The 24,085-nt window shown below is 41.1% G+C and overlaps 2 protein-coding genes across 3 annotated transcripts in view; one reads left to right on the top strand and one right to left on the bottom strand.

The window, feature by feature from the left end:
- Window positions 1-650: 650 nt before the first annotated feature.
- fez1 (fasciculation and elongation protein zeta 1 (zygin I)) lies at window positions 651-16,221 on the top strand. 2 transcript variants are annotated; one of them, XM_044141032.1, is made up of 11 exons: window positions 683-764; window positions 894-970; window positions 3,656-4,004; window positions 8,808-8,895; window positions 9,499-9,585; window positions 10,195-10,360; window positions 11,447-11,754; window positions 13,195-13,275; window positions 14,065-14,140; window positions 14,225-14,290; window positions 15,267-16,221. In XM_044141032.1, the coding sequence occupies exons 3-11, from the start codon at window positions 3,685-3,687 to the stop codon at window positions 15,281-15,283; spliced, it is 1,209 nt and encodes a 402-aa protein (XP_043996967.1). In that variant the 5' UTR covers window positions 683-764; window positions 894-970; window positions 3,656-3,684; the 3' UTR covers window positions 15,284-16,221. The 2 variants fall into 2 exon arrangements, with proteins under 2 accessions (XP_043996968.1, XP_043996967.1); XM_044141033.1 differs by having other exon boundaries at window positions 651-970.
- A 1,036-nt stretch (window positions 16,222-17,257) lies between these two features.
- The window catches only part of esama (endothelial cell adhesion molecule a), a 55,940-nt gene continuing 49,112 nt past the window's right edge, over window positions 17,258-24,085 (bottom strand). Inside the window, exons 4-8 of the mRNA XM_044141031.1 lie at window positions 23,449-23,650; window positions 23,199-23,354; window positions 21,462-21,584; window positions 21,228-21,366; window positions 17,258-20,486 (exon numbers count right to left, since the gene is read on the bottom strand). Of these exons, the coding sequence (XP_043996966.1) occupies window positions 19,961-20,486; window positions 21,228-21,366; window positions 21,462-21,584; window positions 23,199-23,354; window positions 23,449-23,650 (1,146 nt within the window). The 3' untranslated portion in view covers window positions 17,258-19,960. The remainder of the gene's footprint in view (window positions 20,487-21,227; window positions 21,367-21,461; window positions 21,585-23,198; window positions 23,355-23,448; window positions 23,651-24,085) is intronic.

Here is a 24,085-nt window from a genome sequence, read left to right as displayed (position 1 = left end):
TAAGCTTCATCAAAAATGAAAATGTTAAGCCTTAAAAGCAGACAGGGTGTCTGCCTCCTGGACTCAAACTGGGAGCTGATAACTAACGAACCAGCACTGAACCTGCAGTCTGGTGCTGAAGTACTGTCAGGTACATATGGACCAATCAGATCTCTGATGTGTGATGGAGCTTTACTGTAAAGTGTTTTATGGGAGAAAGAATCTTCTTTCATTATTCCTTTTATAATTCTCCAGTGTATTTGAATAATGACTCCTGCTATCGTATTTAGTTGTTTATTAATAAGAGACTTGCATATAAAAAAGGTCTTCACAACCCTGGGAAATTAAAGGTATTAAAGTCATCTTGAGCGCAGGAGATTTCTCAGTTTGCAATTTCTTCATCGTCGCCGTCTCATCGCGTGCTTTTCAGAATACACAACAAAGGAAGAGCCGGTCCCTCTAAATGCCAGGTGATGGAAAAACAATATGCTGCTAACGTTGTTTCCCTCAAGTGCGTCGCTCCCCCCACCCCACCCCACCTTTTCTCCGTTCATGAAAATGAGGGATAGACTGAAGCAGGGAGGAGGCAGGAACAAAGAGAGGAGGAGAGAAAGCATGGAAGCAGGGAGGGAGGGAGAGATGGTTGGGTTGGGTTTGGGGTGGGGGGAGCTGATGTCATCAGAGGCCCAGCAGTGCGCAGGCTCTGTTGGAGCGGTGCTGGCTGCCTATTGATTGGAAAACAGCGCGCAGTGGGAGGACGGATCAAGGCGGCTGTGGGCTAACGGGTGAGGGAAGGAGCACAGATCCAGCCTCTCCACGCCGCTGTCGTTTGTCTCTGAGGGGTGTTTTTTGTTTTTCCCACACTGGAATGAATGTAACTGCTGCTTCTCATCATCGGGTTTTCGTTTTGTCAGAACAACAGATCTTCCTGGCCTCAGAGGATCTCACACACACACAAAGCCAGAAGAATCGCCGGCTCATCTGACTGCAGGTAATCAGTGTTTTCACTCTATTACGTCCCACCACCCTGCCGTCCGTCCGTCCAGCCCTGACCTCTGTGTGCATCCTTTCTGCCGTCATCATTATCTTGTAACCATGGTTTCCTCCATCTCCCCCTCCTCTCCTCTCCTCACTGTTCCTCTTTCCCTCCCCCACTGCCTCATCTTCTCCTGCCTCCGATTAGCTAAACCCATGCTTCTCTGTAATTTCTGCCTCCGTCCTGAGAATGATAACCTCAACAGAAATAACAGCGTTTAGACCAATAAGAGAGACAACTCGCTGGTATTAAATATGAACGGGAAGTTCATATTATGCTCTTTTAAAAGGTCAGTTCTGTCATTCTCTCTGCTCTTCATTGAAATCACAGCGTTTAGATTAAATCTCATGTCCAGATAAAACTGTGAAGTGAAACCAGACGCCCTGGTCTCCACACCTGCAGGCTTGTGAGGCAGGAAGACACACCTGAGAGCTTCACACACTCCAAAAGGCTCCTTCCAAGAAAAGGGTGACACGAAAACCTCTGGAACTGCTCCCTTTAAAAAAATACAATGGTGGTGATGTAATGTTGGTGGGTTTTAATGTCTGACCGAGCAAGGCCTGAAAAGGCTTTTGACAAGTGATTTTTATTTTATTTTATCCATACGACATTTTGAAAAGGCCTTTGTATCTCCTATAATGGGTCTCTCGGACATAAAAAGAACCAACTACCAATTTTCAAGTTTGTTTTCCTTATTTAGCTAAACACAGTTTCCTAATTGGTTCTACTGACAGGCAGTAAACAAATCAGGCCTGATTTAATTCAATTCCAGTCGGTTTATTTATATAGTGCCAATTCATAAAACATCATCTCAAGACACTTTACAAACAAGAGTCATTTCAGTCCAATGATAGACACATTCCAACTGATCCTAGCTATCAGTGTGTTAAGCTCAGTTTGTTAATCAAATTGGTTTGAAAAGTTTTCATCAAGGCAAACCCAGTAGACTGCATCGAGAAAACCTAAGAGTTGAAATAACAACAAATAACGTAAACCGGAGAATAGTAGAAGAAGAAATGAGCAAAAGTGTTCAGTTTGTCCTCCAGCAGCGTAGGCCCACAGTAGCATAACTACGGAGACATCTCAGGGCAACCTCACAGCTGAACTGTCTGAGCTGAAATTTTTGAAACACCAGATGTGAAAGACATTTTTTAAACAAACACGAACAAGCCAGCCGGACGGCATGGAGACAGAGACAGACAGACAGTGAAAGACGATCTCCGGCTGCAGACGGAGCAGCACTTTGCTGAGTGGGATGATGAGGAAGAAGAGGCTTGCACAAGCTTGTTTTTAAATGGACTGGCCTGTGTTCACACATTTAGACCAGGCCACGGTCCAGCAAAGCACAAAAGACGAAATTTAGGCCTGTGCACTGTAATGGCGCTGCGTCAAAGAGCCGGACCGATGCACAAAGTTCGACTGCACTTCAGATGGACTGAAAAGGTTTAAAATGTTCTTGTTTTTTGAGGGCCTCAGCTGTCACTCCCTAATCGTTTTATTTATTTAGGATTGGATGCTCACTTATAAAAATAATGTTTTCCTCCAGTAAAGCTAGAAAAAAAAAGTCTAAATCTTGTTTTAAAACTACCTAATAATCACTGTATTATCGATAACAATTAGGGCAGCACAATGAGAGCCTGGCTGTAATTTATGGTGAACTTCTCCATTTAATTTCACGCCCCAGAATCTTTGACACCTCATCAGCTCAGTCCCAGTAGGGGTTCGTAATTAGCTGTTCACCAGTAAAGCCAACTGGTTGGGTTCCCTGTGGGACCTGGTCCCCTTCTGGCACACCTACCTTCATCCATCCTTTGTCTAGACATCATGGTGCCAGTCCAGATGAGGTGGAGCAGACATGATTTAGAAGACGGTATAGGGCCAACAAATATCCCGAGAGACTGCTAAGCTCTGATTGATCTTCTCTTTGTGCTAAAGACTCCTTAAAGGCACAGTACTATGTAAAGTTGACTTTTTTGAGCTATACATCATGTTCTTATTGTGATTCTCAAACGCATGCCTGGAGTGTTGCCTTTATTCGTTCATGCTTGTGTGAGAAACCCTTTTCTCTAACAATCTCCCATGGCAACCATTCAGCCTGGCTGGACCCAAGCGCTGCCTTCAGACACAGTTCCTCCTTGGCGCTGCTCTTTCCCAGCTTCCAAGTGGGATGGGTGCAGCCATCTTACCCCCACCCAGCTCCTTCAGACTAGCTATCAGTAAATAGCAAACACCTGGTGGAGCTGCTCCTCTGCTGAGCTCTTTCTACGAGCTACTTCTCAGTGCAACACAGATAAAAAAACATTATTAAAGGGTCAATAAAGGAGTCATGTTGTGATGACTTCCTGTAGGTGGAGTTTCAGAAAGAACAGGAGTTTTTAAAGAGACAGAGACCCAATTGCAAGTCGTTAAATTAGGTAGTTAAATTTCTCATAAGTCATATATGATAGATACATGATTTTTGTAACAACTGAATGCAGTTAGTTGATTATGCTATAAAGGGACCCTATATATTATGTGCAAGGCATAACATTTCCCCTTTAATGATTGAAACTCAAAATTCAGGTGTCTGTTTTTTCAAACCAAAATGGACCGAGTCAAACTCAGTCCATTAAATTTGATTTTACTTCTGTTTGTTGTAAGGACAAGACCTCAACCTGCCAGGGGACACCATGGAAGCCCCTCTTGTGTGCTTGGATGAGGAGTTCGAGGACCTGCGGCCCTGCCGCATGGACGAGCAGGACCACTCTTCCTACTCCAGCATCACCACAACCACCACCGTCCCTCTGGCCTCCATCACCCGCGAGGACTTCTCTGAGCTGGAGAACTTCTCTGAGATGATGAGCTTCAAGTCGATGGAGGACCTGGTCAACGAGTTTGATGAGAAACTCAACGTCTGCTTCCACAACTACAACACCAAAACCGAAGGCCTGGCACCGATTCGGAACCAGACCCACAGCCAGGAGGATGAGGAACGGCTGCAGGATGAAGAGTGAGTTACCGCCATGAAACCTCTGGCTGATGGAGCACTTTCTGGCATTTCTCCAGGGCTTTTAGTGTTGGTCTGTTATTGCATAATAAGGGATTACCAGTGTTCACACAGCAATTACAGAAAGTCTTACCAAATGTTTCGTGTCCAATTACCAGTGCAAACAACTTAGTACACGTGAAATTTGACAAAACTAACTCCTAAGTAACTTTTTAGCAAAATATATGTTTAAGTCACTATTTTTCGTTTGAAGATAGATAAAAACTAGTAGTTCCTCGAAGACATTTTGCACAGTAATGAGTGAAAAAAATCTGCCAGTGGAACAAATATTTTTTCTAATCAATATTCAAGAATTATTGACCTAATTTAAACGTTCATATCTTGCTGTAAAAGCTGTCAAACCCGGTGGAGAAGGGTGTCGTCAGTGTTTCCGAGTTCAGACTTTGGTTTCAAACAATAAGGACAGTTTGGAATCTCTGGTTTGTTTTTGTTCACTTCCTTTCAGATTCAGATCACCTGTGAACCTGGTAAGCACCAAATCATTTATAGTGTCTCCAGAGACACTGCCTTCAACTGTAAATGGTCCTTCTCAAGTCCAGAATCAAACTGTCTATGGGACATATGTCTATGTCTACTGGGCACTCCAGATCTTCCACCTTGTTGTCTTGAGAGCATCTCTGTGTAGCTTCAACTGCGGACACTTGGGGTCGTTGTCCTGATGGAAAGTAAATGTTTTCTGAAGCTGAATTGTTCTCTGCCAGATGGAAACAAATTGTCCTCCAGCATGTCTATATATTTTGCTGCATTTATTTTTACCTTCTACCATATTTATCCGTCAAACATGGTGGTAAAACAAAAACAAAAAAATCTCCATTTTGGTCTCACCAGACCAAAGAACTTCCTTCCTCTTAGCCACGTGTCTCCCACATGCCTTTTGACAAACTCCAGTAGAGACTTCATATGGATTTTCTCCATATGAAGAGAAAATCCAGACTCCGGTCTTCTTCTTTCTCGGTCTCAGGTTGTGAGGGCGGTCACGTTCCTTCTTGATGACGATTTAACTGAACTCCAAATGATGTTCAGTACATTAGAGGTTTTTGTGTCCATCTCCTGACCTATACTTTTCATTAACATCCCCTCTGATTTACTTGGAGTCTTCATGCTGGTACAGGAGCCAGGAATCCTGGTTAACCAGTGAACGGTCCCAGCAAATGCAGGTGTCTTTATAGTACAATCACTGGAGACACACTCACAGCACTCAGGTGATTTACATCTTTGTGCGAGCACCAAACGGCCGGATCTCTGTTGAATTAAAGGGGTTGAACTTTAAACTTTAAAGGGGTTGGATATTTATACAATAACTTATTTTATGTTTCATATTTTTGTTTGTCATTATTTTGTAGAACTCAGTTTTCCCTTTAACACAAAGTTGTTGTTTGTTTTTTTTTTTTTAATTTTTTTGTCACTTCTGTTTGGCCAAATCAACACAATTTTATTGATAACTGATTTGTAAAAGCAATAAAAATCATAAAACATCCAACGGGGTGAATTAGCAAACATTTTGTAACAGGGATCCGTTTGGATCCCTGTAGCCATCTGACTTTTGAAAACAGCTCACCACCACAGTGCAGATAGAGCAGATCAAGCTTCCTGAAGGCAACAGCTTAGCTGGAGATTAACAGTACATTTGGAAATGTTTCATTTGGAAACAGATTATAAGATGTAGAGTCAGAGTAAAGCAGAAATAAATATCAAATCAGACAGAATGTATGAAACATTGAGTAACTGTATGGCAAAATGTTTCCATGGAGATTCAAAGTCACACAAAGATGACCAGTGTTCTCTGTTGAAGTTCAAATTTGAGTATGATAAGAAACTCCCTGCTTCAAAACACGTCACCTAATATATACCCACATCGACTGTATTGTTAGTTTATGCTTTGTACGGAAGAACAAAAATGGTAGAAATGTTCTCTGTTGACTGATAAATCTATTTAGATTTTTGATATAACATTTGGGTAAAACTCTAACAATAATATACAATTTGGTTCTCTGCTGTTCCAAAATAACAGATTTTATGTGATGTTGAAAAATGCTTGAAATACACTGATGGCTAGTCTGACTGAACATACTCAAGTATGTGAAAACATTACTGACTTCATGTATTTGATATACTTTTATCAGTTTTCTTTATCATTAAAGGGGAAAAGGCTTCAATCTACACATTCTTATAGTTGTCAGTGTAATTGGTTTTAAATGAAGACATATTTGCTATTTTTATAATTAACAGTATTATAATTAATATGTATAGATTGCAACACATCTAATCTCACAATACAGGGAAATCTGTAAGGGGCCAAATTGGAACCAACTATTACTAACTAACAACTAACAAGTGCACCCCAAAAAAACACAAAATCTTACCAAGTATTCTGGTTCTACTTTCTAGTGAAAATATCTTAGTGCATTTCAAATAAGGCAAAGCGAACTTGAAACATTTAAGCAAAATATAGGGACTTGTATGTTAATAATTCCTTAATATTTATGAAGAAGCACTAGATCCACTGACAGATGTAGATCTGTCAGTGGATCTGGTTCTTATCTTGGTTTTACGTAACTTATAAGACATTTTTCCCACATTTGTTTAATCTTATTGTTTTTGCAGCATATCAGAATTTGTTCTACAGCCAAATACACTCATTTACTAAAAAAATGAGCTTTAAGCAAATACTGAAAAACATACTGATATACTAAAACATTACAAAAAAAACCTCCTTGAGGTGACAGCACTCATACAGAGGACGTCCATTCATTTCCTTTTCTGCTTAGCAACACAAGCATTTTGTAACCATTCACTTCGGACCACTCAGTGGTACTGAGACCAAAATAGTGTCTCTGCACCAAAACCGGAACAAAAGATCAAAGGATTCCTCGCGAAGGCCACAATGTACCAAAACAGTCCGTCAGTCAGAACCCGATTCTCTCCGCCACCTTGTTGAGCTGCATGTATTATTCAGTGTGAATTTGCCTGCGCCTCAGTTAACTTTGGCTCTGCTTCAGTTGTGGCCTCTCCACCAGCTGACTGCCAGACCCTCCTGCTTTGAGTGAGCGAGCTCTGAGGCGTGGACGCAGACGCCGCTGCTCTTCGTGGAGCCTGATTGTTCTAAATATAACCCGATTTTGATGTGAGAAGTGTTACGACTGGCTCAAAGTCGCAACAAAACGGAAGACCATGCAGTGGTTAAGGTGCATAAAAAGGAATGTTTATTAACAAAAACAACAATGGATTGCGGATGTCAGTATCTGTGGTATAATGCAAATGCTTGGACGTGTTTTGAGAGTGCATATGGAAGTACTGAAGTGCAAAAACAAAGACAAACTCAAATGTGCAAAACGAGGGGAGCTGAGGCCTGGCATCAGAGCACCACAAGCGTCAAGAGCAGAGAGGACGCCGAAGGCGACCCAGAAGGTGGAGACAGCCAGGTTCAAATACTCTGTGCTCCAAATCAATGGATCAGAAGCACCTGCCAATGGGGAGGAGCACACAGAAAGACAAAAGCAACACCTGCAGTCCAGCCCCGAAGGCCCAGGGCTGTAATAGGAGAGTTTAAAGAAAGAAAAGCACGATTCCAAGCAATGTTCAACTAAAGAGGTCCGTGTGTGAAAACCTGGCATATACCGCATCAGATGTGGTGGCCAGACAAATGAACAAACTCCTGATTTTATGCTTTTCATGGCATCTAGAGTAAATCATGGCATCAAGTATTCCCCATCACCTGTTATTTAGTCCCATCAGTGCTACTTATACACAACCTACAAGCATTTATTAATAGAAAGTGAGGCAGTATTGATGTTCCGAACGCTGACAGGATCGTATGACATAGGAGAAACATTTCCACTTCGTCTGATTCAACAGAAACCCGGCAAGTACACAAACCAGCAGAGGTCCTGTACATTAATCTGCAGTTTGGCTCAGGACCCATTCTGGTATTTTCTGACTTAATTCCCGTAGTCGCTACCTGGTACGAGTTATAGCAAACCAACAAGCTGATGGAGAGCGGAGGGTTAAACCAAATGGTTGCTGTTGAGTGGCAACTAGCCCACAAACACAGCAGCACAGCTTTGTAACATGGAGCTATAATCCTGCCGTCATCCAACCTCTCACAGCAGCATTTAGGACAAACTGGAGGCTTTCTGTCTGACATTTAAGGTCCCAACAAGATCTGTCTGTCTGTAAACCACTGAATGCCTAAGCACCAAAATATATCGTTGCATTAACCTTCCACGCCACTCATGCCTTCTGGTTCAAGAGCCTCCCCAAGATTGCTCCTCTAATCTGGAACAAACCTCCAGAAAAGTGCAGAAGTGAAGTCAAAGTTTGACTATGCAGCATATTTACAACCTCAGCTGACCAAAATGGCCCACGACAACCACAACATCACAGGTACATGAATAATAAAAAAAACAAAAAACAAACAGAGAATGTTGTTGAATGTTGAACGTTTGAGTTGCAGCCTGCAGCCTCGGCAGGAGGGCATGAGCGGTGAGGTAATGTGCCGAGCTGAAAGGACTCCTCTGTGCTCCGTGTGCCAGTGGGAGCAGGGCAGCAGGGCCGCACCACCGTCTGTAAGCAGAGCAGGAAAAAAACAAAAAAACACTGAAAAGTCCAAGACTCTCTCAGTGCTATTGTTCGCCTCCTCTGTCAGTCGCCGCGCCGCACAATGATGTGAGAAACTTTATTTCAATCTCAGCTAAGGACACATCTCAACCAAATAATAATCGAGTGTTTGTGTGTCTCTCATCGCAGTGTGTGGGACGCTCTAACCGACAACTACATCTCCACCTGGGACGGCCCCAACGCCGAGGGACTCAACGGCAACCTGTCTGACCACGAGGTACAGCGTTCTCTGAAAAACTCTGCCTTTTACTTGAGTCTTTATTCATGTTTCTTTCTTTCATTTCTTGACTTTAGGTCGATTTAACTTACAGTATAGATCTGGTCAGATATTGCAAAAGTTCTGGGGGAAAAAAAGCACCAGTATTTTAATCAATTTCCTAAAGAGTCGATACGAGCCCAAAATAAACAAATTTATTTCCATCTATACATATATATACAAAACAAGACAACATATGTCTTGTTTTGTCCTGTCAGTATGCAGCATTCCAACCTCTTCTTGAGTTTTACTTGTGAACGTGTTTTTAATTTTACTGGTCAGTGGCAGTACAGTGGGAATGCATTGAGCCCATGTTATGTGTTAACATCTCTCATAGTCTCATTCTGTTTTGCAGACATTAAGACACATTTTGGACTCAACCGTTATCCTTATTGGTGAACAATAAATGCATAAATTAATGAATGCAAGGATTTCCATGACACATCACTATTCTGCCCGGTCTTAAAAGTCTTAAAGACGGGTTGACTACCTGACTGATATTAGGATCATGAAGTCATGAAGCCATTTAATATTTTTGAAAAGATTTTTTCTCCTGATCTTCAGATCCATGAAAAAGAGGAGGAGGAAATGAATGAGAAGAACGAGAACGCCAACTGCCTGAACGAAGAGCCTCTGATTACAGCAGATCAGGTTTGTGTATGACATGAAGAAAACGAGGAGGCTGCCACTTTAAAATGTGATGTAGCCATTCCTCCTAAGAACTTGTTTTATTTGAGCTTTTTCCTGAATTTGCTTGTTGTTTATGCAAACTAATGCGGTCAGAGCGAAGATGCAGAAATGACGTTAGGTTAAAATGAGCAAAAATCCTGTGAATTTATCAGATGTTCTCAACTGCAGCGGCGTTCCGGGCTCGTGAACTCGCATAGACTGTTTTGATTCTCTTGGAGCCTGAACTGTGAAACCATCGGTTTGCTGAAGGAGCTGCTGTGTCAAGCAGAAATCCAGCACTGATCAAAAGCACACTGCACCTCCGATCAGCTACTTCTGTAGGAAAATGGAAAAGTTATTAGTGCACGGACAGAGAGGAAGCCAGGGTGGGTGTTAGAAATCTACTGAAAGTAGATTAAATCACGATAAAATCGATTCACAAATAAATATTGTCATATATCTTATCCAGGAAGCAAGAGTGCAAATTGGTTGACCAATAAACTCCTCTGCGACAAACTCTTCATCATCTCCAGTGAAAATAGCGTTGAGTGTTTTGGCGAATCTCTCTCTCTCTCTCTCTCTCTGTCTCAGGTCATTGAGGAGATCGTGGAGATGATGGAGAACTCTCCAGACCCTGGTGAAACCGAGGAGGAGGATGAGGAAGAGAGCAGCCTGTGCTCCTCCAGGACCAACCCCTCCCTGCTGGAGGAGATCAGGCAGCTGTCCCAGGCCTCCAACAACAACTGCTCCTATGAAGGTAGAGGAGAAAAAGAGTTCCTGATTGTGAATTTGGGCGACGTCGATTTAAAGATTTATTAGGTTTTCTTACACTTTGGGCTTCCTCATGTTGTCAGAGTGACGGACTTCCCTCATGGTGAAAGGTTTTAGTCTGTAGGCAATATGGTCTTTATCACATTATATAAAATCAAATGTACAAAGTCACCCATTATATATTTGTTATTTATTTAATAAAGATGAGACAAAAATGGAAAAGTCTAAAACCCAACATGTACGCATAACACATGTTTAACCCTATCCCTAACTAACAGATTACATAAAATTATAAACACGGTTATTCTTGTAGCTGCACAAATAAGAAAATGGATCTTTGTATTAAAAGAAGTTTCTTTTTTAGGACTGTTTATATTCTAATAGCATTATCTGTTGCCTTAAAGTGAAGCATTTTAACTCATAGCCATGTTTATAGTCATATAACACAGTAATACATTGTTCCATCTAAAGTGGACATTTCTCAGATCCAAGTCAGATAGAAAATATTTAAAATACTCAAAGTGTAGCTCTTTTATTGAAGACAACAAAACCCCAATATGGCTGCCATGAATTTGCAATGGTCATAAATAAATGGAAATAAACAGTTTATTGCTCCAGACTTTCATTAAGCCCGTGTTCAACATCTACACTGTTACACATTCTGTTTATTTGCTAAGTTTATTTGATGGCGTTGAAGTACGAGACTGGGAAACCCAGGTTGTGTAGATGCTTTGCAGCAGGAGAGACTGGTGTGTTTTGCAGAAGTGGAGACCTGTGCTGTCTTCAGTTTGGATTACAGGAGGATTTTTGTAACTTGTTTTGAAGACTAAGCATGGTGAAGATGTTGTGTTTTTTTCAATTCTTGTAAAATCTAGCTCTGACTTTTTTCCTCTTGGTGTTTCATCTACTGGATTACTTTATGCAAATAATAACCCCTCCCAGCAAATTTAGGACAGTTTTTTTTTTTTTTTAACAGCTTCAGCATTTTCTGTGTTGCCCGAAGAGTTTGGTTGTGGTCGTGTTATTGCTTTTCTCCTGGCACGCTCTCACCGCCTCGTTTCCCGTCCTGCAGGCCTCAGCTGCATGCCCAGCTCAGCGCTGATCGAGCTGCTGCACAGGGTGGAGGCCGCCATCCGGGAGTACTCAGAGGAACTGGTCAACCAGCTGGCCCGGCGGGACGAGCTGGAGTTCGAGAAGGAGGTGAAGAACACGTTCATCACAGCTCTGATGGAGGTGCAGAACAGGCAGAAGGAGCAGCGGGACAGCAGCAAGCGCAAACGGCGGGACAAGGCGCTCAGCCTGCAGGGGGGCGGGGCGGTGCCCTCCAATGGGGGCAACACCGCCTCATCTGGCCAGAAGACCGGCACCATGCCGGTCAAGGTGAGTACACGGAATTATTTCCACTAGTCTGTTAGGATCTATATGTTCCAGACCCATTAAAAAAACAAAAAAACAAATGGGTCCGTACTTGTTCATGTTCATTTATGAGTGAAACTCATTATATAGATTCATTTCATACAAACTGATGTTGTCAAGCCTTTGCTTCTGCTAATTAGGATGATTTTCAGGTCACTGTGAATGAAAACAAATGAGATGTGGACTTAGAGGTACAGTATGCAACTTTTATAAAAGAAAATATGATTTTAACATTTTTGCTAAAGCTGTCACCATGTCATGACAGTATGAGACAGAGAGTTTGTGGAAGATCCACCTTCTTTCTGAGCTACTATGGTAGCCTGAAGAAATGCACCACTCCGCCCAAAATCAACCAATCAGAGCCAGGAGGAAAGTCTTAGCAATCGTCAATCAGTCTCATGTACTCGCTGCTAAATGTGCTAATGGCGGACAAACAACTTACAGTTTATCCGTAGTCATCTGTTGCTATGCTAACTAACCGGAGCCTTCATGTCAAGGGATGGGAGAGGATGAGCTGTGCCACATGAAAGGTGATTGACAGCACTAAGACCCTCCTCCTGGCTCTGATTGGTTCCTGCCATGCTTTCAAACCACAGTAACAGTTTAAAAAATATGTTAAAAATATATAGGGCGTGCTGTGGTGGCGTAGGGGATAGCACGATCCACATTTGGAGGCCTTGAGTCCTCGACGCGGCCGTCGCAGGTTCGATTCCCGGACCCGGCAGACATTTTCCGCATGTCTTCCCCCCTGTCCTTGCCCCTTTCCTGTCAGCCCACTGTCATATAAGGGACACTAGAGCCCACAAAAAGACCCCCTGGAGGGGGAAAAAAAAAAATATATATATATATATATATATATATATATATATATATATATATATATATATATATATTTTATTTATTTATTTATTTTTATTTTTTTATAAATGTTATTAAAACTGTTATGATTATGCCTTTAAGGTAATTACAGAAAATGACATCTTGGAATCTGGTTGATCTTCCTCTTTCTTTCTCCGGCTCTTCCACTAATGGATGTCAGATCCATTACACACTATAAATGATCTTACAGGAACATCTATGTCAGGAAGAACCCCGTTCAGCTCGCTCTGCTCCTGCTCAATAACACGGGCCTAATGGATTTTCCCTACATGCAAAGCACAAATGGTGGTTTTATCTGAGAGAGCAGATACCTGAATCTGTGCTAATGTTGAGCAAATAAATGAAAACTGTGTCCGTAGTTCCACTTTGAGCTACTTAATACTGTATATGTGCTGTTTATAAGAAATAAAGAGAACTTATAGTAATGATATACAGATATCAGCAGTTTGGCAAAGAAAACATACTTTTGACAGTCCCTCATTGTGTGTGTGTGTGTGTGTGTGTGTGGTTGGTTGTGACCCGTAGCGCTTCAGCATGGAGGGCCTCTCCAACATCCTGCAGACGGGCATCAGGCAGACATTTGGAAGCACAGGAAATGAGAAGCAGGTAATGTGCTGACTCATCGTGTTAGCTCTCTTAACTAATGATAATTGAATTTTTTACATTGTTTAGCTGAATAGAAAGTTTAGCTGAAAGTTTAGCCGGCACCAGTTGTCTATGTGGAAAACTTGTGCCGTGCAACATTCTTCGTTTGGTTTTCTGGTGATACTTTTTTTTTTCTACTTGTATTTTTTTGTGATAGATGTAATAGAAGTTAACCGCCCGAGGCTTAAAAGGTACCTAAATAAGTTCTGCTACTGTTGTAGATCTGCTACAGTGTTTTGCAAGACTGACTGCTACTGGAGATCCTTCCTGTCCACAACATCATCATCCACCAACACTCTATCTGAATCCTCCTCAGTTTTTCACAAGCTTTGAGTGTATCAGTTCTGTTCCTCCTCATTACTGTGAAAACACAATGTAATAGTTGTTAATATTTTATCTTGGCTAAATTCAGAGCACAGTTTGAACTTAAAATACGACACGGTGAAATGTGATATTTTGACTGTAGCTGTTTTAAGGTGGCAGACTTTAAGGGGTGGTGGCTTTTGCAGCTATTAAAGTGGTTCCAAATGGCTGACGCCTAACAAACAGCTGTTAAGTTCATCCTCCACGAAAATCAACTCTGTATTCATCAGAAATGATACACTAAAGCTTCGTCACGCAGCAAACAAATGCAATATGAAGAATCTCTTGTTCTGCGTGTTTGAATTCAGAGGTACACGTCGGTGACAGCAAGCTACTTTCGTCACTTCTCTTTCTTGGTAAACACTCTGTAGCTTTTCTTTGTTTCAGTATCTGAACACTGTGATTCCATACGAGAAGAGAACCACCCCTCCATCTGTTGACGACCTGCAGATGCTCACAAAAAGTAAGAATCCGCATGAGACCCAACGTGAGGATTCAGTCGCAAGGTTCGACATGTGAAATTAGTGTGAACCTTTTCTCCAAACAGTCCTCTATGCCATGAAGGAAGACAGTGAGAAGGTGCCTACACTGCTGACTGACTACATATTAAAAGGTAAAATAATTATAAAAGTATCAATAAATTGAATTAAAAGTTATTTGTATATATTTTCCAGCTCAATTGAAATTTGTCCCAAGTTTTTGTCAACACTGTCAGATTTAAAAGGAATGTAAAAAAATAAAAAAATAAAAAATTCAGGCATTATTGGAGGGCATCAGAACTTCTGAGGACCCCATGACCTCTTCCTTCCTCTTCCTTTGCTTAGAAAGCTAAGCAACTCTGGTTAGCTTATGTTATTCTTTAGTTTTTTCTTCTGTTTTATTCCTAAGCTGTTCGTCACAACCATGATGTGTCAACACCATAACTGACAATTTACAAAACTTTGATGACATTTTGCGAGATCAAAGCTTAATTTCAGTAAACTGTAAAGATTTCATGGACCTGATGAGCTACAACATGACCTCCTTCAGAATAACACCATAGAAATTGAGGTAGCTTGAGTTTTTAACTGACAGTTACTCTTTCTGTGATAGTGTTGACAAATCTCACTTAAATGTGCAGTTAATTCACTTTTATGTATTTTACATAAATGGTAATACTTCACATGTATCAAGTATTTCTTTTCACTCACTAGTTTGTCACCTTCAGTTCTGTGTCAACTCGTTCAGATGGACTTTATGTTGTTTTTTGTTTTAAATAATATTTCCTTTTGTTTCTTGAGAAGCATTTTTCTGTAAAACTGAGTAGAAATATCACTAATAGGGTCATTAAAAAATAATTTCACATTTATTTTTGTCAGATGGTGTTGAGAGAGTTCTGGGTCAGGTCCATTAAAAATTTAATTTTCAAAAAAAATGTTGCACCTGGGAGCCTGCACCTTAGCATCTTTACATTTCCAAAACATTATTTGTCATATTTGTATATATTAACTTGAGGAATAATTTAAAAAAAAATGTGAAAAATTTAAGCCCATTTTGTCCCACTTCTCAAGATCACTGAGCGTTTTAATTCGATTTATCTTCCCTTTCAGTTCTCTGTCCCACCTAAAGAACCGTCATGGCAGGAGTGAAGTGTGACAGAAACCAACCCTCCTCCCCCAGGACTTTCCTAACCTTCCTTACCTCTGGCCTGTCTGCATGAGCTCCCCTCGTTTTCCATTACCAACCATGGATCGACACCATCCACATTATCTCATCCATCTAATTGACGACTACTGCCTCCTGCTGAGCTCACCCCGTCCTTTCCTGCACACCCATCTCAGGCCAGACACCAAAATGGCCGCCGCCTGAAAAAGCGACCGGGACGGTCCAGTCCCACTTTTACAGGACTTCACTAATGGAGCATGATAAGCTGGTTAACGATCACAAGAGATCACTTCGGTACAGGGATCCAGTTTCAGATATCACTTCTCTCTTGTCTTGTTTCGTTGTCATGCTTTTGCTCTGACAGACACGGTTTTGTTAAGTTTCGACTGAATTTATTTACAAAGGCGTTAATCACGGAATGATTGCTCTTGTCAACACATATATACAGTCATCCATAAAAAGTGGATTGTATGGGGAAACGTGATTCATAAGAATACAAAAGCCATGCACCTTTTTCTGCCAACTCAGTACTGTAGTTCCTTTAGAGAGAGAAGAAACACACTACTATTACGGGTGCAGTGCGTTACTAAGCTTCTTTCACAATGAATATCAAGTTCTCTTTAAAAACCTTTTTTTTGTATTATTTATTTTGAAATATTAATTAATATATATATATTATGTTGTACATTATTTTTTACATTTATTTACTGTAACTGTTATTCCACTCTGCGCAGCCACCTAGAGGTGTAAATCAGTTTTTTTTTTATTTCAGTGACTGAAAAAATAATAATTTCAATAACTGTGTATGTATTTGCATATTAGCATATTTTCTTTCTTTTGCCCCATGTAGATGAATGTTACATTGCTTAATTGCTCATTCAAATAAACTTCTACCCTCAGTGTTGTTGCTTCCTTTTATGCATCCACTGCATCAGTGTTCAAAAATCCACCAACTCACAGCCTAGAGCCTCTAGTCCACAGAGCCTCTAGGCCAGGGGTGTCAAAGTCAAATGGACGGAGGGCCAAATAAAAAATGTAGCTACAAGCCGAGGGCCGGACTTGACGCATATAGTCTAGTGCAGTGGTCTACAATACGGTGCCAGTGGTTCTGACAACGGATCGAGAAGTGCGTGCGAGGAGGATCGAACAAGGATGATTTTTCAGTTCAGTTTTTTTTTTTAATAAATCATCATGCCGGTTCAGGGTTCTAATAAAAATCATCATCCCAGGGCCTTGACTCTGGGCTCTGACTTGACATATGTGCTCTAGGCTCTGTGGACTAGAGGCTCTGTCCACAGAGCCTCTAGATTCATAGACGTGAATCTATGAGGACCGTGTATAAGAGATGCTTAACCATCTGTGAAAGTATTTCATTGCTTTTACAAATCAATCATGACCAACGAAATCTGACGAAAAGGAAAAAAAAATACATTTAATGTCAAACTGAAAAGTGATTTCTAACAAAGCAATGACTATTAAATACATGCATTTAACATGGAATAAGTGATCACGTAAATTACAGTATTTAGTAGTATTCTATGTGGATCGGTCTGAGTCAGGCTGGACTTCTGGCCGCTGCAGATTTACAGCAAACTTTATACCCATGTTATTGCAGCTAAGCAAAAAAAAAAAAAAAAAAGAACCCCTAAAGAATAAAAAAAATCTGATTTTATATGGAAATTGAGGATTTCTCACTCTTCTTCACTTCAGCAACAGAGCTGATTTGCTGCCACCTGGTGGTTCAACACCGGAAATGACTTACACTTACACGAAAGTTTAGAAGAGAGAAAGCGTTTCAAGTGTTTTTTATTTTTTTTTTCAGCTGATTTTGTCGTCTTTCTGAATCAATATCCTGAACGAATAAATGCAACAGCTGTAGCATTATGACATTTAAACCATTTTTAAAGAAAAGAAAAAAAACAACAAAACAAACGCAAGAGTTTGTCTATATTTATTTGAAAATATCAGGCATTTTCTTTTCCATGAACATAAATATGGAGTATACAAGTGGACAATGCACACCGATGTCTGGACTTTAAGCCTTCTGTATAAATAAGATGCTTCACGGCCTGTTTGTCCACAGAGCCTCTAGAATGCTTCCTGCTGGGATGGAGAGCATTTATTTAGTTCATAAAGTTACATAGTAAAAAGGAACGCTGTTCTCATGTTTGCTGTAGAAAAATAAAGGCTTGACTTTAACTATACATTATAATCATCAACATACACATTGAAATGACTCAGTCACACTCTAAAACATGGAGTCTGATAACCGTAAGACATGAAACATTTTCCAGTTTGCTTAAGCGTCGTCGACATTCAACAGAAATGCTCCACAGCTAAGAAACATTTCAGATAATTCGTTTCAGGATAGGTGGTTCTGGAATGTTTTCACTTTCTGTGTTCGTGTTGAAAGCCAGACAGCTCGTAAAAGTCTCCACAGTACAACAGGAGAAAGTATGACAAACATTTTTTAAAAAGCGGACAAGAAATCCAAATCTAAAAAAAAAAAAAAAAAAAAAAAAAAAGTCTTTAATAAGGAAACTTATATATGTGAAGAAGAGAATTTATTTGTTCATAGTCAGCATGAGATCTCTGTTGAAATTCTTGCAAGTGGAGAAGCTTCTCTCTGTAAACCAACAAACAGTTGATACATTTTTACTCCTCATTGGATTCCTCCGACCATTTCTGACACAATTTTTAGTTTGTAACTCTTCCTACGAAATATTTCAGAATGTGCCAATTTATCAGGAATAGTTTAGTGGCTATAAACTAATAATGAAAAAAATAAAAATAAAAAATGCCAAAAAAGAAAAGTCACCGGTTCACAGTTAATCCCTACAGCAGAAACACGATTCATAGAAAAAGCCAAACTTTATCTGATTGGGTTTTTTGATACCGTTGTCACGGTTCAGCTTAAAGTTTTCTGTTTGTTTGTTTTAAACATGGGGTCGTTTTGGCAGCGCTTCATAGTTCAACACAGTTTTTACCCTGTAAAATATTCAGGAAGTTTTAAGCTCTGTGTGAAAGTGACCTGAAGTAAAACTGCTGCTATAAAAAGGTGTAACATGTCAGGAACAAAGACGATTTTGTCTCTGGTTCAGCATCCAGTGTTTCAGATAAATATTCCATCTAAGTTTGATATCATCCTCCATACAGATTAGACATTAAAAAAAAAAAAAACAGGAAACAAATGTCTGGAACACATATAAAACTAATAAATATATTTAGATATTTCTTCGTCTTACTGGAAACTTGACATATTATAATGCAAGGATGAAAATATGCAGAGTTACAACAAGCCAGTTCTGATTCAGAATCATAAGCAGTTTTCAAGACTAGAGACTAGAGGATGTTTCAGGCAGAACTCCGTCCACCAAACCAACCCCTCGTTTCTTCAAGCTGGATCTAATTCAGGATCTCCAAGATCCTTCTAACATTAAATGGATCACAGCAAATCTAAACTACTTGGTTTTCATAGACCCATCTCTATCACAACACCTCAGGCTGCCTCCTCACAATGTGCAGAATCTCCCTCTGAAGCAGTGCTTCTCAGTTCCAGTCCTCAGGCCCCCCTGCTCTGCATGTTTTAGATGTACCTTTACTCCAGAGCAGCTGATTCTAATGATTGCATGACCATCAAGTGCTGCAGAAGCCTGTTCATCACCCACATATTCAATCCAGGTGTGTGGCAGAAGGGAAACACCTAAAACATGCAGGGCAGAGGGGCCTGAGGAGAGGAATTGAGAAACACTGCTCTAAGGGAAGTTTCTGCACCTTCACCATCAAGTCATCACTGCGGAGGAGAAAACCAAAACTGTATTTTCATCAGCTATTAGCAGGTTTCTGTGCGGATGCATCCCCCAGCTCAAAGACTGACGTTTAGTTTGAGCAGACTGAATGAATTATGCACTCCAAATGCTTTTTTCCTCTCGTCGCTTAGCTGATCAAAGTGAGACTTTCAACCCTTGGAGTTGCTTTTTAAGAATCGAGCTGCGGGGAAATGTGAAATTGGGATTCAAGCCTCGTAGTTTTTCCCTCCTCGTCCGTCTCCCTTCTCTGTGCCGAAGACGATGCTGGAGCATCATGACTAAAAAAACCTGCGACTGAAGAGCTCACTGAGGTTTGAGTGCTTTGCTGGGAGCCTTGCTTCCATGTGCTGCAAAGTGTTTGCAGAGATCAAACATATTCTGGCCTTTTCTTTAAACGTTGCAGTGGGAAACAACGACTTATCCTTCAGGTAGTTGTTGTAAGAAAGGGTGGCTGAGAGATTTACGTCCCGCCTATTTTCTGTAACATCTTTGCTAAAACTTGGGAATAATAAACCCTCTAAAAAACCCCCAAAACAATCCGGTTGCCGGGTGAACAAAAGGAGAACAGCATGGCAATAAAAAAGTAGAAAAGAGAATTTTATCTATACGTCATTTGTGAGAACAGTTTATAAAGAGTGAATACAAAGCAAGTAAAAAGCATGTCTTGAATGGTTGCCATGGCAGCTTGCTGATTTGAAAGCGTGCAACAGTAAATGACTTCTTGCTCTCGTCCTGTTTGCTAAAAAAAAAAAAAGTAAAAATATGGAATGTTTCCTGCAGAGACCCGGCTGAGCCTCCGGTCAGTCTAACCGCGTGGCACGGCACATCCGTTAGACCAGAGAACCTGCTTGGTTTTGCGCAGGCACCATGATGGGCACCCCTCCCATGCGGTGGATGTTGGAGGCAGTGATGGTGGAGGTGGGCAGCGGTGGCGGGGACGGGGCGGGCTGGAACTGCCCCTGCAGCTGGGTGTAGGTCTGAGGCAGCTGCTGGGCCTGGGGCAGGTGGCCATAGCGCTCCTGGACCGCCTGCGAACTGCCGTTGGCGGCCTGGTTTGAGGCGGGCTGTCCGTGGGGCAGCGTGCTGTTGTTGTTGTAGCTGTAATGAGTGGGAGTGGAGGCCCCCTGGTGGCGGGGCGGTCTGTAGCCGGCGGCGCTGCCTGTGGCTGTGATGATGGAAGCGGTGTCCGAGGCAGGATGCTGGGGATACTGCTGCAGGTGGTGGTGGTGGTGGTGGTGGTTGTCTTTGTGGCGCGGGCTGGAGGCGATGGAGGACAGCGTGCCGTTCTTCGAGATGACATCAGAGCCCATCCCGCTCTTCGCCCAGGAGACGCGCTTCGGAGCCTGAGCGTCTTCCCTGCGGGTCAGAGGGGTTAACGAAACCATCCACTTTTTTCACTGCTGAGACCGATTCAAATATGGCAGATTAAAAAGTCCTGACATCATAAAACGCAAATTTTTTTTGTTTTTATAAATTCAACACATTTTCAGGCCTTAATTTGAGATGCATGCATTTCGAGGATGCATGGACACCTGGTGAAGGTGAAGAGCAGTGCATGCTCAGGGAAACTGAAATACATTCGCCTTTGCGAGTTTCCCGTTTCACCCCCTAATTCTGGTAAACGCCCAATTCACTCTTACAGATCTGATAAAGAAAATGCACATCCTCTTTCAGTTTCACTGCTTTGTATAGCAAAAGCTAACAAAAATAACCTGGTCTTTACAAGGTTAAATTGATTTAGATTCCACGCAGTATTGTACACATTTTTGATTTCATCCTGTCATCGTATTAGAAATGAAGCCAATATGGAAAAGACGTGAGTAACTAAGTATATCTGATGATTCAGTAGCTTGTACAGTAATAACTTGAAGAAGTTTTATCAATTATAGCTCGTAACAGAGACTTTTACTTCCTGGAGGTTTGTGGCCATTTGTCAGACTGTGAGGAATTTTTTTCCTTGTACTTTTATGCAAAGTGTGTGATATACGGATGATGTATGTAACACAATTGCTTTACCCCATCAGCATTGAAATATTGGTAAAATGAGCTTTTCTGCCATCAGTTTTGATTCGGATAAATGTTACCAGATGTACTCACTTGATTTCATTGGCCATGTCGTCCTCGTTGTCTCTTCTTCTCTTGAAAATAAACAGAAACCCGACGCAGACACAGAGGAGGAAGATGAAGCCGAGGACCGATCCAACTGTTGCGCCAACAATCATTCCAACCTTGTTGGCTGAAATTGTGAAAAAGCAAAAAAAACGAAAACGGAGTTTGCTTCACAGTTTCAGAAGTTTAAGTACAGTTTGTGATATGTCTGGTGTCACGTACTGTTGATGATGTCCAGGGTGATGGAGCAGGTTTCACTTCCTGCTGAGTTGCTGGCTGTGCACACGTACATCCCGGACATGTTGCTGCTCATGTTGCTCAACTTCAGATCCCCAGTGTTCTCATCTGCAGCAGCAGGGTGACCACAGACACGCGTCCAACCATTAGAAACGACCTTCTGTGCATTTAGGAGGTGTGAACTCTGCACAAACTTTATGTGGCAGGGAGTCATGGCGACACATTCCAACAAACCACTTCATGCATTTGGCTCAGTACAAGTTTTTTTGCTTCATCAATAAACAGAAAAACAAAAACAATCAAAGGAACAAGAATAACACATTTTCTGAACTGTACTGAACTGTCGAACCACCAAGTCATATGTTATTAATTTTATTAACCTTTACATTAATAAAGGTTGATGGGTAGAGTAGTTGTCTTGTGATTGGAAGGTTGTAGGTTTGATTCCAGTTTCCTCCTGCCACATGTCGATGTGCCCCTGGGCAAGGCACTTAACCCTGCCTTTGGTATAAATGTGTGAGTGTTTGTGATAGCAAATGGGTGAATGTGACTGTAGTGTAAAGCACTTTGAGTGGTCAAAATGACTGGAAAAGCGCTGTATCAGTCCAGTCCATTTGTTCCAGTCTTGTTTGCAGTATGCCTATAATCAGACTGGACACACAAGTAGTTCACAAAGATACGTGAAATGATCCCAGCTATGTTTTCATCCAATTGTCAAATTTTGAGCAAATTTTTTAAATGTTCCAAAAAAGCAAAACAAACAAACAAACACCAAAAAAAAACAAAAAAACAAAACAGCCTATGTAATTCTGCCATTTTCATCAACTTTTTGAAATGCAATACTTCAGAAAGCGCATAAAAAAATGACGGAAACACAGATAATGTCTGACTTTCAGGAAGAATAACAGGAAGGGTGAATGGAGTAGCTACAGCAGATTTACTCTTTTCATGTTTTGCTCTGTTTTATCCTTTAAACTTTCAAATTCTATCTCCGGTATCTAAACTTTACACATGGAGACCACTGGCTATGCTAACTAACTGCTAACATAAGATGCCAAAGAAAGTACTCTGTAATATTTTTGCCTTAATAAAACAGTAACACTCTGACACCTTGTCTCTCCTTATATAAATAACAGTACCAAGTCGTCAGGTTTACCTTCAAGGTATTCACAGAAGTTGTCCCAAAAAAATAATCATGATACTACACAGTTCTTTGACAACAATAAAGTAAAAAAAAGGTTGTTCAGAGTTTTCTGCCTGTCATACAGTATTAGGTAAAGAATAAGCTAATCATAAATTCTGGTTTGCCTATTGAGGGGATATTCTGCTTCCTCATCTGAACACATTTAGCCCTTAACTGACTAACAATGGTCAACCGTAATTTTACTGTCTGCACTGGGGACTAAAAGATGCAAATGAGTGAATGTTATGGTCCATTCATTAGAACCACTGCAGCTGATGGCAGGCGGAAACTCAAGAACACTGAATGCTGGAGTTTAATGGAAGTCATTTGAGGGTGTCCACACTTATACAACAAGGGTTTTACAGTTTGGATTTCTATTACATTGTCCACTTGTTAACAAATACAAGATAAATGTGACCTTAGAGGTGGAAAAAGTAATACATGTATTTCTCTCTCATTAGTTTGCATGACAAAAACTTTCCTTTTGACCTCATCGTGCCTACAGACTTTGATGAAATCAAAGCTGCAGTTTTACTCACTGAGCATCGGTGAAAAAAAGACCTCAGAGGCGGGACTGGTTCTCCTCCACCTGTACAGCGGGACAGGCTTCCCAGCACTAGACTTGCACGTCAGAGTCACGTTTCCTTTCAGCACTGGCTTCCCGGACACAGAGCACTTGGGAACAGCAGGAGGGACTGAGGAGAAACACGGAAGTTGTCAGAGGTTTTGGGTGTGCTGCCATTTCTTCATTCAGACTTTGAAATTCAGACGTTTAGAACTTTTTCTCACCCTTCACATCAAGAACGACCTCAACGGGATCACCAGTAACATTAGGAATGATGATCTGACACACATAACGGCCGGAGTCAGACTCCCTGGTGTTGTTGATGTACAGAGAAACATCTCTCGAAGGCATGGCCTTCAGGAACCCCACGCGGCCCCTGAACTGGGGGCTGCCCTCGTTGATGGTGCCTTTGATGTAGCTGATGACCTGTACAGGAGGACACAGGGACGCACAACAACAACTTCTTATTCTCTTTAGCACAAGAGCTGCACATACAGGTAAAAACAGGTCTGAGTACATCTGTCCAAGACAGAGAGAGCAGTTTGACTAACATGCTTACTCATTTAGGGTCAGAGGTCTCAGGGATGTTCATAATCCCGACATCTCTGGCTCGGAAAATTGGAAATGCTTGTCATTTTTCAAAAATCGTGTTACAGTTACAAAAACTTAATTTGGACTCAAAAGCCTTCCTTCATCATCAGGCATGGAGTCATTTCTATTATCAATAGTATGACAAGCTTTTGACTCTTGGGTGAGGTTGAATTTTTACACACACCCACGCCCACAAAAACAAGACAAAGAAACAAAAAAAACTAAAAAAACAACAATATTTTTCAAATTAGTTCAAAGATTTCAGTTCTA

The sequence above is a fragment of the Gambusia affinis genome, linkage group LG15 (genome assembly GCF_019740435.1).
Source record: "Gambusia affinis linkage group LG15, SWU_Gaff_1.0, whole genome shotgun sequence".
Taxonomy (NCBI): domain Eukaryota; kingdom Metazoa; phylum Chordata; class Actinopteri; order Cyprinodontiformes; family Poeciliidae; genus Gambusia; species Gambusia affinis.
Note: the sequence above shows the minus strand (reverse complement) of the source record. Positions and strands in the feature narration are given on the sequence as shown.